We start from the raw sequence: 16,916 nt of genomic DNA on the forward strand, positions 1-16,916 counted from the left end.
TGCAACAAAATGTTGTGCTTACCATGACATTCTCTGCAGGTAGGGAATCTGCAATTTTTATTAAAATGCCCCTTTCGGAGGCAATTCAGACATTAGTTTTAAAGACATTATAGTTTCTCCCCTTTTTTACACAGGAATTCTTAAAAAATTTGAACAAACTTGAATATAATGTTCCCCTTTACAAAATAAGCATTTTGGTACTTTACCATTAAAAGTATGATTGGAAACAGACTTTGTACTTTCATCAAGAGTTAACATATTTTTTGTACCATGCTTTTCAAATTTATTTTGTTCTAATATGTCAAGAATTCAAAAATACTTTTACATTTTCTAAAGTAGGAAAATTTGTTGACTTGGCCTTATAGGATTCCCATTCCCTAGCAGTTAACTTATCAAGTTTGGTAACAATCAAATATACAATGGGAACATCCCATTGCGATGTAGGTAAACCAATTTGTTCAAGCGCACGCATGTTTTTTGTTACTTCATTTAAAATTGTTCTAATCCCCTTTGAATTTTCCCTATGCAAAGGTTCAATAGAATATATATTTTTGATGTGATTATGAATTAACATTTTGTCATTATCATACCGCTTACCTAACAGTTCCCAAGCTACATTATAATTATTAGAACCAAACTCGACTGTGGAAAGAATCTGTGCAGCCTCATTTTTTACAGATGATCTTAAATAATGAAATCGTTGAATATTTGTTATCGATTCATTTTTATGTATAAGCGACTCAAAAATATCCCGAAACTCTATCCAATTTTGAACGGACCCATCAATTTTATAATTATCAAAGTTTTATTTGTAGTTTGTTAATATTCAACGCCGCTGCTTGAGATTCTTCATCTACGCTTTTATTTTCCTGAAGCTGCACAGGTGTATGGTCACTTAAATATTTTTTAGCCAAACCTAATTGGGCATAGTACTGATTTTCAAAATCACATCGCTCTCCATATTCACCTTCTAGGTCTTCTTCCTTGCAAGAATTTTCTATTTCATTTTTGTACATCACAAAACTTTTGTATTAAATTACCCTCGATGTTATTTATCCTTACCTCCAATTCTAACAAAATATTAGAAGAAATATTACTTTTATTTATAAAATTGTCATTAATATATTTTGAAAAATTAGTTAAACTTCGCTTTAGAGAGCCTCTTTGCCGTTTTAGAGCCTCCATTTTGAAACGATGTGTCACAAACTTATGCACAAACAAAAGGTTAAGTGGATATATTAATATTTATTTATTTAAGCCTAAACAGCACAATACTGAGGCGACAACAAATTACAGGAAAATATAGGAAAAACTTACCTCACTCCATCATTTAGGTATAGGCATAAAACAACTTTACTAACACAAATTCGGCTAACCAGCTTCAATAACGAACATTCAGCCGTCGTTCTCGAAATTACTATTCTTCTCCGAACCCAGCCGAGATAAACAATATTTACCGGCCACCGATGTGATATATTTATTTGTAATTAGGAGACATTGCTTTTTCATTTAATTATCCAGCGAAGAAGGACCATGTAAAAATATGTGGACTGCATAAAAAATTGGTGTGCTGATATTGTGCCAGAACTGCCAAAAATTAACAGACTCAAAAGTAAACAAATTATTTATTTTACATCGCCATAAAAATACAAATCAAGACGATAATATATAACAGTCTGTTCTGTTCAAAGTTCGCACACACACGCACACAGCCCGCTGCACAACTTTTCGCTACCGCTTCGGTCCCCATCAGTTTCAAGCAGAGTTGCCAATGTGACTAAATTGTCCGAACAGGCATTTTCTGTAAAACATCTGCATATTGGAGAACAACTGACGCTCCCAAACTCAGGTGTTTATATTTATCCGGAATTGTTGTCGACGTACCTTGGTAGGGATCAAAATAAACAATGTATCCAAGGCGTAGGGTACCTACCCAAAATTTTCCAATGGTCACCCTCGAGTTTGGGACACCTTGTACAGCTGAATACGAAGTAAGCAGTTTTGTTAGTTATTTCAGTTCATAAAACGCAAAATTTTAATTCATTATTACACGAGAATTCGATTTACACCCGGGAGTTTCTAGGAGCGAAAGTTTCACAGTGAATGCTAATGACTTCCTTCCTCCCGTAAACCGACAATAATACCGGGAGTTCCCCCAAATTATTGCCGTACAGCGTCATCTTTATGGCGGCCGTATTATTAGATTAAAACGAAAACGGCGAAGTAAAGTTGTGTGAACTTGCAAACTGGAAAAGTTTTAGAGCTGCCTTTCTGGGTTGATACAGCCGTTTTCTTTGTTCTCCGGGGAGTTTGTTTGGGGTTTTATCTGGTCCTAACAATGGAAAATACGTTTCTTTTTTTAAAACCCTTGCTAAAGGTATAATATTTTTATTATTGGTAAAACTTTGACAAGTTTTTCTCGGTCCTTCGAGAGAAACCAAAAGAAAACGCGATTAAAGCGCTGCTTACGCTAATAAAATTTGAATATTATCCAGAGTGAGATAAATGACAGAAAGTAACTCGTTACACTTGCCTCCCCTTCATGGAAAATTTGCATTTGTATTTACGCCAATATTACATTTTATACAGTCTTTCACGGGTGAAAAGGGCTCCCGAATACTAATCAACCCTGTTTGTTATTCACCCCTAAATTTAACAATAATATCGAGAGAGGGTCGATTTTGTATATAAGATTTTTATAAGCTTAGAACATTGAAAGGCTAGAAGTAGCATGCCGTGGAACTATGGACAGGTTTGTTTGCTTGCAACATCTCTGATGCAATGATGCCAAATGCTTATACAGAAATGGCAAAAATCACTTTATAATATGATAAAAATTTTCAGTTGTTTCCGAAGACTCAAAACAATACTACTGCTCCCCTTTAATAAAATATCAAGCATTTTTTAAAAATAAATTTGATAAAATACTCTATATCGAAGTCAATATTAACTTTAAATAAATGAAAATAAAGTACGAAATAACGAGAAAACGGTAATGGCATCGCAACGCCGCTTGATCGCATTGTTGATGCCACTGATACAAGCACTCTCTACCAGTGACGTCGTTAACAAATATTTACCTGATAAATTTTTATTAATTATGATAGAGTTTAAGTATAAGTAATATTACCATTTATGAGCTATTTATGTGTTTTTTTAACGGACTTCGTTAGAGGAAGGTCCTAATAAAAGGCACCATTTTTGTCAAAGTATTTTTATGGAAATTAAATATTTTATTAATATAATATTATAGATTTCTTAATAAAACATGTTTTAAGACACAAATTATTAACATTTTGCAAAATTTTATTGTTATTATTAAATTGGACAAAACTCAGTTTTACATCACTTACATTATATCACATAATATATACTTCTATGGTGCTGACTTTTTCAAAGGGACAGTATTGATTCAGCGGAAAGAGTTAAATCTACAAGGATGTTCAAATTGTGAAGGAGTTGCAGGTTTTTTATAGGTTATAAGATTTTTATTATGAGTATTTAGCCTGTACAATGGTTTTGAGACATTTAACAGTGACCTATATAATACCTAATACCAAATATTATATCATATTAATTTATACTAAAAAACAAAGCTTACCTAAGAATAAAGACTATGTACAATAGATTAGATTAGATAGTTTATTAGTAGTAATATACAAACAAGTACTTTTACAAGTCAAATAAAATATGTAGTATGTTGGGCTTTTTCGAAAATCATGTTATTATTTCTTAAGCATTTTAATAATGACTTGAGACATCTAATTCAACTTCTTTGGGGCAAATTTGTTTATTGCAATCTTCGAATTTTAATTTTTGTTCTTTATTTTTTTTTCCATAATTTGGTAACAAGTGATTTAGCTTTTGAAACGGTGGAATCATCAGTGCTTAGGTCCTCAGGATATCATTTTGATTTTACCCTAGAATAATATACATAAAAATATAGTATTACCAAAATTAAAAAGAAAAAATTAAAAAAATGTATTATGATAATCCAATTGATCAATAAAATATATGTTATTATAAAGAATCTTGGTAATATCATACATTTGATTTAATTAAACAAATATAACACAATAAAATACTATATCACTTTTAAATAAGATACATAGAATAGGATGATACATGGCATAAGACTAGTAGTCTATTTTGAGTGTATTTTTACCTTTTCCTTGGCAGAGTCAGGGAATGTGTAGCAGTTAAACAAAAACGGCTTGGATGAGAAATAGTAATTGTTGACCTAGACCCCATGGTTACTGTAGAACTATTCATCTCAGATGCAGTTATTGTTGATGATGAATGATCAGATCTGTAATTATACAAAATTTGATGTATCAAGAATATTAATCTATTTTAATTATCCATACTTGCCTATATTAGCTTCACTGTTTGTACTATATACCATTTTGGAAGCTAAAGAAGTTTTTGCACTCTTCAGGAAAGCTACCCCTGCAGCTTTAAAGGGTAAATCGCTTGGTAAATTAACTGAATTATCGGCTGCTGTTTTTAACCAGTGCATCAGAAATCCTAGTAAAAAAATAGTTTTACATACATACCTAATTTAATAAGTATTAGGTATAAATAAAGCTTATATGAGTAACACTAATCCTTTTTGTGACGATTTTTTTATACTAGTAATTTTACTAATTTTACTAATATATTTATATTTAAAAAAAAATTACCTTTGAAGTAGAGCTGATTTTTTTAATAAAGTCTGGCTACTGAACATATTATCTTCCTTATATAAGAAATCACTTCTAAGGATGTGATCTGAACAAACAAATATGTTCTGTTTAATTGTGTTGATTTCCATTAATCAAATCCATTTTTAGTCAACACCAAATTTTAGGGAAAGACAAAATTAACTTTATACAATCATAGATATCAATATCTAAATAAATTTCAAAATTCTTTAAAGGCAATAAAAAATTAGTAATTTCATCTATCTACCTAATGTCTATATTAAAAAAACATAACTATACATAGATACGTACATGGGTATTAGGTATGCCTTCTTTCTGCCAAAACAACAAAAAAAAAACATAAAATCCTGTAATAAAACCAGGGACAAAATTCTAGTTTTATATTTTTTATAGCCTATTGATAGATGAATATGTTCAAAAAAATATAGATTTAAAAATATAAATATTTTGGTATTTTACGCACACTTACACATTCGGGTTTTTATTAGGTTTATCTATAAGATCCCCTATTCTACGTTTATGATGATGGTTACCCCATGATGTGATGTTATGAAAGTATCGGTACTTACTTGTGAAAAGATCGGCTTGAATCACCTTTTTATCATGATGCGGCTCAAACGACACAAGTTTTTCCCATCCTAGCAATTAAAAAAAACACTAAAATGTAGCCTTTTTCCTTTTGAAACCGAAAATTAAAGAAAATACACGAATCCCGAAAATAAACAAAAAGCCGTTTGACAGATGACACTACGCGTATGGTTCAGGCGCTTAAGCTCCGGTGTTGTCGCTTCAAATTTTTTAGAAGCAGTTTTAGGGATAAGAATGTTAATAATTTTGTTTTTTTTTTGCTTAAGGACATTATATTTATTCTTAAAATAGGTTAATTGCAGTATTTATACTTTTTATTTTAAATTTTCCTATAAAATACAACACAAATAAGTTAAATTAACGTTATAATGGTTGTTAAAATATAGCTAAAAATTTCCTCCGTTGGAAATTTGCGTCGACTTGACAACAGAGAATCGGCAAATATGTTTGTAAACAAAACACCCCTCTTGCCCCTGTGCACATGTTGGACTCAAACAAAGTTGTTGTTTACTAATTCTAGCCTTTCAATGTTCTAAGTTTATAAGTAAATTTAAAATGTATAAATTTGCAAGTACTTAAAGCATGTAACAAATCAGAATTTTTAACCCGTTTTTCTTGGCTTTTGGGGAATTTTTTTTGACAATATTTTACTAATCAGGACGTCTGACAACACCCCTGTATCCATGTAAGTCTATTTCTGCCATTCGAGCAGACTCGTCACAACTCTTATTTTGACAGTGTAACCGATGTTACCGTATATGATTTTTCTTAATTATTTTGAAGTTGTACAAGAAAGTTGAATAATTTCTTGATAATAATTTATTTCTTTTTTAGTGCCAATATATTTTTTTCCGAGACAAACTGAATAAATTGGCAATCTTGATTTCGTTACACAATACAAACGTATAGGATAATAAGAGCATACATTAAAAGAGACGCCACTAAAAAGCACCCGATTCCGGCGGGATTGGCGGGCAACAAACAAAACAGCAATGCGGTTGGTTTCTGGCAATAAGAATTAATGGAATAATAATTTAATTAAAATAAAAAATTGCGTTTCTGGAATAATAATAATTATTGATTCTTTAAATAAATTAAATATAAATAAAGGATGCAAACAAGAAAATTGAATTATTAATTTTATATATAATACCCTAATGTAAGTATCAAAAAAATGCAGTTTGGTTGAACGTTCCAATGGAAATAGAATTATTTTTTTTAAATAAATATTTTGAAAAAATTCTTTGGGCGGACATGGATTTTGGATATTATTTAAAAGTCATTTGAAAAATTAATTTTCCTACTACTTTATAAAAAAAATTTAATTTTATTTCCCTGCCTAATTGAATTTTTTATTTGACTTATTATTTTTTATAAAATTAATTTTTTACATTAAATTGTGCTAATTAATAAGAATGGAAGTAGAAAAAATTATATGAATACTGTAAGGAGCAGTGTCATTTTCTCACTGTGGATGCTTTTGCTGGATCAAACTTCATCCACGTAAGGAAATTATGCACTTTGCTCCCTTTTGTTATACAAATAACTATTATTTTTTTAAATTCTCTATATGTGGACATATAGAGAAACGAAAAGCCCAACTTAAACAATAGGGTATTGTATATTTAGAAAAAATAAATAAATGAAAAAACAAAATTTATAAAATATTGTAGTATTATTGTACTTTAATTTTAATCTTACATATATAAATGTTATTAATCTTTTTGAAATAAGTACCTATTTTTTTAAATAACTTTTATACCTAGGTAGAGAAGTAATTTTGGAAAGTGAAAACACAATGGATTTAATTAGTTATATAAACGTATCATATATTAAAAGTTTTATTTTATAAATGCTGCAAAGACATGTATATAACTGATTTGAAAAGAAACTTAATTATTTTATGCTAAAATATTAATTTACAATCCGCAGTTTCGATTAATACTCATAAGAAAAAACTGCAAAAAACTTATGAGATAGGTAATGTTTTTTCAAATATTTGCCCAAAACTTACATAAAAATTATAATACATATACAGGGTGTCCAAGATAAGGATCCTAAGCATGGGGATCTCGGTACCTGTTGTAGATACAGCTTCGGTTAAATTAGGAAAAAGTTGTGCACTTTGAAGCGTATTTACATGCCGTTGAGAAACTTCAAAACGTCCCATGGCCTGCTGAGATATTTGGAAAAAACGGAAATTTGCCAATATCGATTTTATTTTTTCCTGGCTTTATTTTAAAAGATATCAAAAAACTATTGACACTTTTGATGTAGTACGTGATGGCGCTTTTAAATTTTATATCCGACGTTTCGTTTTCGAGAAACCATCATCAGCTTTATTTTTTTATATGGCGCGAAAAGAAAGTACACCCTGTATCTGATTCCATTCCAAGTTCAAGGTCAACTTGCCTAAATTTGACAAAATTATTAATATCGCTATAACTTTGTTATTTTTAGGTTTAGGCTATTAGTGTAAATAAACTTTTTTATTAAGAAAATTATTATTATTTGATTTATGTAAAGATTTACAGGGGATTCCATTTAACAAAAGTACATTTTTCACATTTAACCGACCCTGTATCTTAAATATTAACAAAGATACCGTAATAGTGCCGACTTAATCGGAGGCACCCTGTATAATATGCTAAAAAAGCGTTAATCTATATTCGCTATCTCCAAATTAGCACATACATTATTATAGGGATTAAATACAAAAAAGGCTACGATACAAATCCCACGAAAAGCCTCACATACGAAAACAAAACGCCAGTAATCTCTAAATCTGTTCCGGATTTATGGGAAGTAATAAGTTTTTATGGGAAACATTCGCACGTGAGTTACTACCTTAAACGTCGTATGGTTTAATGCTTTTATTATATATTGTATCTTAATTCGTCATAAAAAATGCTTTTAGATGAACTTATTTTATAGTTTATAAAATTTTAAAGCCGTACCCATCAGTTCGGTCAACCAGGGGAGGCCATTGGGACCATTTAGAGCCTCTGAAACCACCGGTATTCAAAATCACAAATTAAAACCAAGAAATTCCGTATTTTATGATATCTCATTTTATAAATTTCATGTCTTTCACGATAAAGCAGCCAGGGAATGTTGGTCTGTCAACAAAAGTTCTCATGGCACGAACGAACGTCCGTAATCTGTCGAGATTTATGGAAAGTAATATGTTTTTACGAGGTAAAAAATGTTCATCTGCAGTGGGAACAGCCGTATGTTCTTTGATAGATTTATAGCCGAATATTCGGTTTAATCGAATTGAACCTTTAGGTGATATATCTGCAAACACTCCACATATAATTTGGGGCAAAAAGTTTAAAGGGATAAGGAATTCGTTCGATTTCCTAAAGCGTTTGTATTTTTATTGATAAATAAATTTATTTTGAATTTCAATGATTTCTGGATATTTCTCACCGTTTAATTACAACTCAATCCTAGTCATAAATTAATAATTTAGTCCAGGCAGCCATGTCTCTTTAGCTTTGTGTGCTTTTAACATGTTTTCTGGATACTTCTTAAGCTTCAATGAATGAATTGAATTAATCTTAATTTTTCTCGAGGCCCAACTGCCTTCTTATATATGATACTTCTTACCTTCAAATTACAATTCAAGCTCAGTTGCCTGAGTCTAGAAAGGGTGATTGATCTGCCCCAAACTGTTTATTCCTACAATTCAAAACGGATTTCATTTCTCAAAGTCTTCTTCTTTTTTATCTTTCTTATCTTTTAAATCTCACAATATAAAAACGCTTTTTCATATAAAAAATAATAAAAGAAAATAAAGAACTTTTGTACTCACAGGCATGAGACAAACGATGCTATAGCTTATTAAGAAAAACGAGAAAAAGCACTCCAGTTCCTTTAAACAAAAACAAAATGAAATTACCCCTTTGAGCAATAACTTAAATATCAACCCCGGATCTTGACATTCCTTTTATTTTGTTTTGTAAAGTAGTAAAGTAAAAAAATATTAGAAACGACTTAAAAGATTCAAACAAAAGTAATTTGCCTGGCTTTAAAAATGCAATTATTAAGAATATGGGTTGAACAAAAACACAAATTATAATAACTATTCTTTTATTTTTATTACTTAAGCAGCGAATGAAGCAAAAGTCGAAAAAGGAATGAATCTTGAATATATCCCTTTTAATACAGACTAATACGGACCTAACCCAATAAACACATATTCGTTTTTAAAACGTTTAAAATGACGAAACACCAAAATGTAAAAACGTTAAAGTGAAACGTTGAGAATAAGTGTACATTGATGATATATTGTAACTATCTTTTGGTTTAAATAAACGTAAAAAAGGCGTTTATATTGGATTATAAATAACGTGTAAAATGATCAATAAGAACACGTTTTTCTAACGTAATTTCTATTTTGTAATTATTCCTAAAAAAAAACGTTTCAGCAACTTAATTGAAAAACCTTAGTTAGACGTTTTTAGCTATTGTTTGAAATACGTATGCATAATTGCTGCCAGACATAATTAGTTTTGGTCACCTGTCAAAAAAATTGCTTTCCACCTGACGAAAAGTAAATAGCAGGTAGGCACATAGTTGTAACTAGTAGAATGCAGGTTTTTTGACAGGTTACCAAAACCAATAATGTCTGATGATGACTATACATATACATAATATATAAACGACACGTAGATACTGATGGTAATACTTTTGATAAAAAAAAAACATATGACAGTAGTTAGTATAATATATAGTAATGGTGGTCTTTTAAAGCGTAGGTATACAAAAAGAATATAATGATTTAAACTTTAGACACCTACCCATAAATGAAAATAAAAATAATATAATTTTTACTATATATTCTGTTAACTAGTGTATTTTATTGGATTTGAATTTTAGAAATTAATATAGTATTAGTGTTAAAAAATCAACTTCTGAAATCTTAAGATTGGAGGGGTAGTGATAAGATGAAATTAAAAACATTAGTTTTAATTTTATTAACAAAAACTTTATTTAAAAATCAAAAATATTAACATTCTTTAAATAAGTCGCAACTAAACCAATTTATACCAAAAGAAATGGTAAATATTTTAATGTATATCTACACAAACGTAAACATTAATCTAAGAATAAAAAAATATTAACATTACTCAAATTAAGTTCAACTGAAATAATGTTTAACAAAAAACTGTTAGAATAAAGTATTCTTACACAAACGTAAACTTGATAAAAAAAATTACTCAATCAATGTTTAAGACTAAACGCAACTGAACTAATTTTTAAGAAAAAAGGAGGTTTATAACATGTACATTTACAGAAACGTCGTAACCTATAGATGAGGCAAATATTTAAATCCTTTCACCATGTTTTATGCGCGTGGCTGAATGCTTTAGCAACTCCTTTACGCTCCATGCTACCTTTAAATCGTTTTTTTCGGCCATAGGAAAATTAAGCCTGGCGGCCTCTAAAATTTAATGAAATAAGATTAAAAAGTATAAATTGCTTCAAAATTTTACCGTAAACAATAGCCATACTGGCAGTGGTTTCAAAACTAACTTTGTTATGGCGGCCCTTCCAATTAAATTGGTTCCCTACCTCATTAGTAAGTAGAAATTTCATAATACGTTTTGTTACGGCCTCAACCCCGGATCCTCCCAAAGCAGCTAATCGACATACCTGGAAAACAAAGGAAAATAATATACTCTTATAAAAAAATAAGAGAATATTTACCCATTACCATAAAGCCCATTGGCTTAACGAGGAAACTACATTTTTACTACCTTCATCATTTACGTTGTCCTCAGACGAGTCAGTGACAGAATCAAAATCAAAAGTTGATCCAGTTTCCAAGAATTCTAAATTATTTTCCTCATTCAAACTATTTTCATTAAATTTAGAACAGGATGCATTAGGCTCTAAACAAATCTTTGGGGTTACAGTGTTTAAAGGTGTAGTTATATTTTCACTGCAGTTTTTTGGCAATAATGGAATAGAAGGGATATTAGTTTCATTATCACTATTCGTGGGCAAACCTTGTTGCAATAACAAAGTTGCTTTTGATTTAATTTTTCTTTGAATTTGACGTTTCGATAAAATTTTAAAGTGCGGCATGTTAATTTTTTTCCTGCTTTAACCTAAAAAAAAACCTAAAAAAATACTGCATCCAATAATAAATAAAGGCGGTTTCTTACTTAATATCTTTTTAAATGATATTTCAAAAAACAAGCCCTTTTAAAATTAATTTCAAAAAAATTTAAAACTACCAAGAAAATTAATTATTGTTTAATAATGCAATTGAGTTTAACATAATGAAAAATTTAGAGGTATATATAAGCAGCACCCAGAATAAAATCAATTCCGCTCTAACATAGCCAAAAAGTTATTATTATTATTATTATTATTATTATTATTATTATTATTATTATTATTATTATTATTATTATTATAAACCCTATGAGTGCATTTAATTTTTTTATAAAATATCAAGAAGCTTTACTAAATTTTGCAAAAAATTATATTTAGTTAATATTTTATGATATTTTATAAAATATTTAATTTTTCTGGAAGGAAGCAAAATTTGGATGCCTATACCTATATAAAAAACATTGTTTACAACATAAAATCCAATAGAAATATTATACAGGGTATCCCATTTAAAATAATATATTTTGATATGCCTGCCGACCAGATGAGACCCTGTAAATTCAAAAATAAGATCGAGATCACTTTTGTGTATTTTTTAGTCTTAGAATTAAATCTACTTTCCGCTCCCAAAATTTAGATTAAGAGGTGTAAAATCTCTCTATTGACTAATTTTGGCATGCACTAATAATAACTTACCTTTATTGGCAAACGAAGAACTGGCAGTAGAAACACAATAATTGCACAAATAATACAAACTCCAGAAAATATAATATGAACAAAACACTCACCCTGTGTCGTTTCTTTGACGATTTGCTTACTTATAGTTATGATGCAATGCGTCAGCATCGTAAACATCCTCTTTACCCAAATTTTCTTAGACCAATCAAAGCGAAGGGTTTATGTTTGTAAAGCGTAGTGTTTTATATACGTGTAAAAGACGTTTAATGTTGTCGTTATTTAAACGCATTAAAAAACGTTATTATAACAGTAATAATATAATACCCATGGTCATTTCGATACAATGCAAATAATTTCTACTAAAGTTTTGTTTTGTTTATATCTTTTTAGGCAAATATCTATTTTTTAAATTTTTTTCGACAATTTGTTATGCAATGGATAGTAAAAATTTTCTTTATTTCAATTTTCTAGAGTATCTGTTTTTAAAGCGTAGTTTTTTTTATTCGTGTAAAAGACATTTAATTTGGTTGTTATTTAAACTGATGAAATAAGGTTATTTTTTAGTGTCTTTTATACATGTAAAAGACATTTAAATTGGCTGTTATTTAAACCAATAAAATAACGTTATTTTAACAGTATATAATATCCATGGTTATTCAGATAGGTTACAATGCAAATAAATACTCTTTCATTTGTTTGTTTACAAATTTTTAAGCAAATAAAATAATTTTTAGATTTTTTTAATATTCACTTAAAACTTATACAATTATTGCACTTAAAGAATGTTCAGCTTTGCAGGCAGCTTAAAGTTTAAAGTAGAATCGATAGGTAATATATATGAGTTAGCATTATTAACATCTTTATTAACACATTTTTTTCGTCGAACTTTATCTACATATTATTCAAACGCAATTTATAGTCACCAAAAAAGAAGAAACATAAGTACCAAGATAATATAATGAATTTCCTATTTTATAATAATGTTTATAGAATAAATAATATCTCAATTAATAAAATTCTTTAACGTTTAAAAAACATTTAAGATGATAGAAGAAATAAAGTTATAAAAATCTGTTATTAAAACGTTATAAAAATATTAAATTTTATTTTGGTGTGTATTCAACGCCCTTTTAACGTTAACTTATACCGTTTTATTTTACACCAAAATTCAACGGTTAAACTTTCAACCTAAAATGTCCTAACACCGATTATCAACGTATGACACGTTGAAAAAATGTTAAATAAACGTGTATGTGTTTACTGGGAATGAATCGGTCTTTGTATTAGTAAAAACACTACGTCAGTTATTATACAAACGCATTTATATTACAGTTGCTTTCTGTTTTCATAAAGAAAGATGACGATGTGGATATTGGCTTAAACTAAATATAAACATCATAAACCTCTCCAATAATAGAAATATATTGAGTCATATTTGTTGACTATTAAATACATCTATTTCAATAGCAATAATTAAACCTGTGCAATATTGAAATCAATTCGTACATTTGAGTAAATTAACCACGAAGCTAAAATTCACCGTTAACGCTTCTCATTAATGAATAAAATTCCCGCAAAACGTGTTCCTTTTGTTACTGCCCTATTCACTATAGCAACATTTTCCCGTATTCAGAACGGGTCCATATAACTTTATGGGCGGTCGATATTCCCTATTTCCGAGTGGCTTTCCCCCAAAAAGGAATGCGAAATCCTGGGGGGATGGCAGATATGCTGTATAGGCACTATTGTAAGGGCCAAATGGACGGATTGATATTCAAAATTCGAGAAGTGCCAAATGTCGGGAATATTTTATATCACAAGTTTTTATAGTCGCTATTCTGCGGGAACGGGAAATTTACATAGGCCAGACCATAAGCGAGGGGACGCGACGCGAGAATACAATATATCGAATTTCAATACTTTTATATCATATGACAGGCTTCTATAAAATACATATTTATTTAGATTGTGTTATTTATTAGGTATTTGACAATGGTAGCGGAAAAAAAAGAACAAACTAAACAAGATGAGGGGGAAGTTGTACCAAAGGCAGAAGGCAAAAAGGAACCGCCGACCCCGAAAAAACCCGCTCCAAAAAAAGGTCCAGCCACACGAAGATCTGTCGCTGCCACAAAGAAAACGACACCCTCCCCCAAACAAGCAGCGCCCGCAAAAGAAGTTCAAAAGTCTCCTGAAAAGGTTGCGGAAGAACCAACGAAAAACGAAGACGTAAAAGATCAGACAACAACAGACGATGCTAAATCTGAGGAAAAACATGACGAAGAACCGGCGACTGAAAATGGAAGCGAAGAGGTAAAAGTCGAAGAATCAACCGTAACCACTGAAAATGACGAAAGCGATGCCAAACAGCCCGAAGATTCTTCGACGTTAATTTTATCAGCTGAAGAAGAAGCTGAAATCGCCGCTCAAACCAACGAGGACGCCGTGAAGACGACCGTGACGGTAAACATAATTAAAAAAAAAAAAATCATTGGACTTTTTTTGCAGCTTGTTTTGCTTTATTTAGAAACCAATCTCCAAATCGCCTCCAACAAAAAAGGAAAACCAAAAGAACGTATGGGTATCCAATTTGTCGCGCGGGAGCAAAGCGGCAGAGCTAAAGAAACTTTTCTCCGAAAAATATACGGTAGAGAGCGCGAAAATCGTCACCAATGGCAAAAGCTTTTTCGGCTACATTTGCTTAGAGACTCCGGAAATGGCGCAAACGTCTGCCAAAGAGTTGAACGGCTCTATGTTTGCCGGCAAGAGTATCACCGTGTCCTTGTCGAGGCCAGACGTGCGTAAAGCTGGTGCTACTGATGCCAAACGCAGAGAAGAACGGCGGAGGGAAGCGCGCGCGGCCACAAAGAAATCCGATAAAAAACCTGAGAAAGACGGAGAGAAAACTGAAGATTCCGAGCAAAAGGACGACGCTAGTAAAGGTATTTTTAAAGTATATAAAAGTTGATTGATGACCGATGATACGTTACACGTATATTGAAAATTAGACATTTTTGTCTTGTTTTCCATACACGTTTAACTGTAATTGCATATATTGAGAATTTTTAAAATGATTTATTTATTTATGACGTTTATGGTGTTAGTGCACGTACCCCATGACTCATTTATATGAATAAAATGATATCATACAATATAACCATTGAGGAAGAATCACTGAAGAAGCCCACGGATTATGAGAAACTTATGGAAGAGATTTGTGGAAACATTAAAGGATTTACCTCCGGATGCCTCCACATATTAGATTTGACATGAAGTACTAAATTTTTCCAAATTTGCCAGTTCCAAATGGAAAACCTATCATCCATCCTAAGGGAATAACAAAAGAATCATATGAAAAATTTCGATATATTTTGCAAGATCCAGATTCCAGTTCCAGATGAATTAGTTCTTCATTCCTATAATTTTGTCTAATCCAAGACAAGTGAATGACTAATAAGAATCAGACAACTTAAAATTCTGGCAAAGCACTGGGGTAATATTAAATGGGTCAGGGGGTACAAACTGCCAATTCCTCAGTTTGCAGGAATAACGCTTCTAATGTTAACGTAGACTTCCTTTTTTTGTTTTAATACGCGTGTTCAAATTTTGTTCGTGCCACATATTCTAGTTTAGTCAAACAAAACAAAAAAAAAAAAAAAACTCTCCGTGGATGCGGATCAAGCCACACAGTTGTCGTTTCCAGACACAGACTGTTTCCACGCGTTACTACTTAATGTCCGCCTGATATTTTAGATGGCAAGGAGTCCGGTGTAGAAAAGGATAAGTCCAAAGAAAAGAAAAAAGAAGAGAGCGAAGAAGAGAAGCAATTTCGGCGCAGAGAGCAACGTTATCAGCGTACAATTCAGGATTTAAGAGCGGACGTGAAACGTTTGACCACCGAGATGCAAAATAATAGGAGACGTCTGACCGAGACCCTTAGACGATTGGACATGGAAAAGGATAAAAAATCCAGTATGCGGAGGGAGTTGGAATCGTTGGAGGGCCAGCTGAAGTCGGAACGCAGACGATTTACGCAGGAGATTGAACAAATGGGGAAGAAAGCGAAGTTGGACGAAATTAGGTATGTACCTTTGATGCCGCGGGTTAGCTTTCCACTTATTTAGAAGAAGACTGCGGTATCCGTTTTGCTAACTACGGACTAGTTCTGGTTTCACTCAATAATCAGGCCCCAAAGAAGAGTCGTCTTTGTTCTTTACATGGAAAGAAACACCATATTCCGATTGTTCACTTAAAAAATATCTGGATATGTATGTTCCTGATAACGTTAATAAAGTTACAATAGTAGACATTGTAAAAAAAACTGAATGGATCGAAGGACAGGGTAAGTCTCGCGGACTTATTTGCCGAGTCGGTGCCAGTCAGCGCTTCGAAGCAAAATGTGAAGGTTTCAGTTAAGTTTTCCGTCAAGCAAGAGAAAAAATATAGCCAGGCTGTGCAGTGGAAATGCTGTAAAAAAAGTGTTTTAATCTGATTTTTGTTATTTTCATGTTCATTGAATTGAGAAGAATATTTTGGATATAAGTTTTTTTGAAAAATACGAATACTAAAGCACGTTTCAAACTTTTAAACAATTGCTACATTTCCATGAGAATTACGTTAGTTTTTGAAAATGGATCTAAATCACGGAAACCTCCAATATTCTCAGATAATCAGATAATAATCTTGACTGAAGATAAGCTTAGATTCGTATATCCGCAATGACAATCTTTTGATACAATTTTTTAATTGTACTGTTAATAAGAAGTAACTAAGCTTGTAATAAGTATAGCTTATACTTTATTAATAATGTGCTATTCT

General features: G+C 31.0%; 1 protein-coding gene and 1 long non-coding RNA gene across 2 annotated transcripts in view; one reads left to right on the forward strand and one right to left on the reverse strand.

Moving 5' to 3' along the window:
* The window catches only part of LOC126744099 (scaffold attachment factor B1-like), a 67,047-nt gene that overhangs the window by 31,797 nt on the left and 18,334 nt on the right, over positions 1-16,916 (forward strand). The window contains exons 2-4 of the mRNA XM_050451449.1: positions 14,081-14,561; positions 14,626-15,040; positions 15,852-16,179. Of these exons, the coding sequence (XP_050307406.1) occupies positions 14,091-14,561; positions 14,626-15,040; positions 15,852-16,179 (1,214 nt within the window). The 5' untranslated portion in view covers positions 14,081-14,090. The remainder of the gene's footprint in view (positions 1-14,080; positions 14,562-14,625; positions 15,041-15,851; positions 16,180-16,916) is intronic.
* LOC126744321 (uncharacterized) lies at positions 10,332-11,450 on the reverse strand. The gene is made up of 3 exons (XR_007663112.1): positions 11,007-11,450; positions 10,793-10,952; positions 10,332-10,740 (listed from the first exon to the last, which is right to left on the reverse strand). It is a non-coding gene; the product is annotated as an uncharacterized LOC126744321 (long non-coding RNA).

Source organism: Anthonomus grandis, chromosome 1 (genome assembly GCF_022605725.1).
Source record: "Anthonomus grandis grandis chromosome 1, icAntGran1.3, whole genome shotgun sequence".
Classification (NCBI taxonomy): Eukaryota; Metazoa; Arthropoda; class Insecta; order Coleoptera; family Curculionidae; genus Anthonomus; species Anthonomus grandis.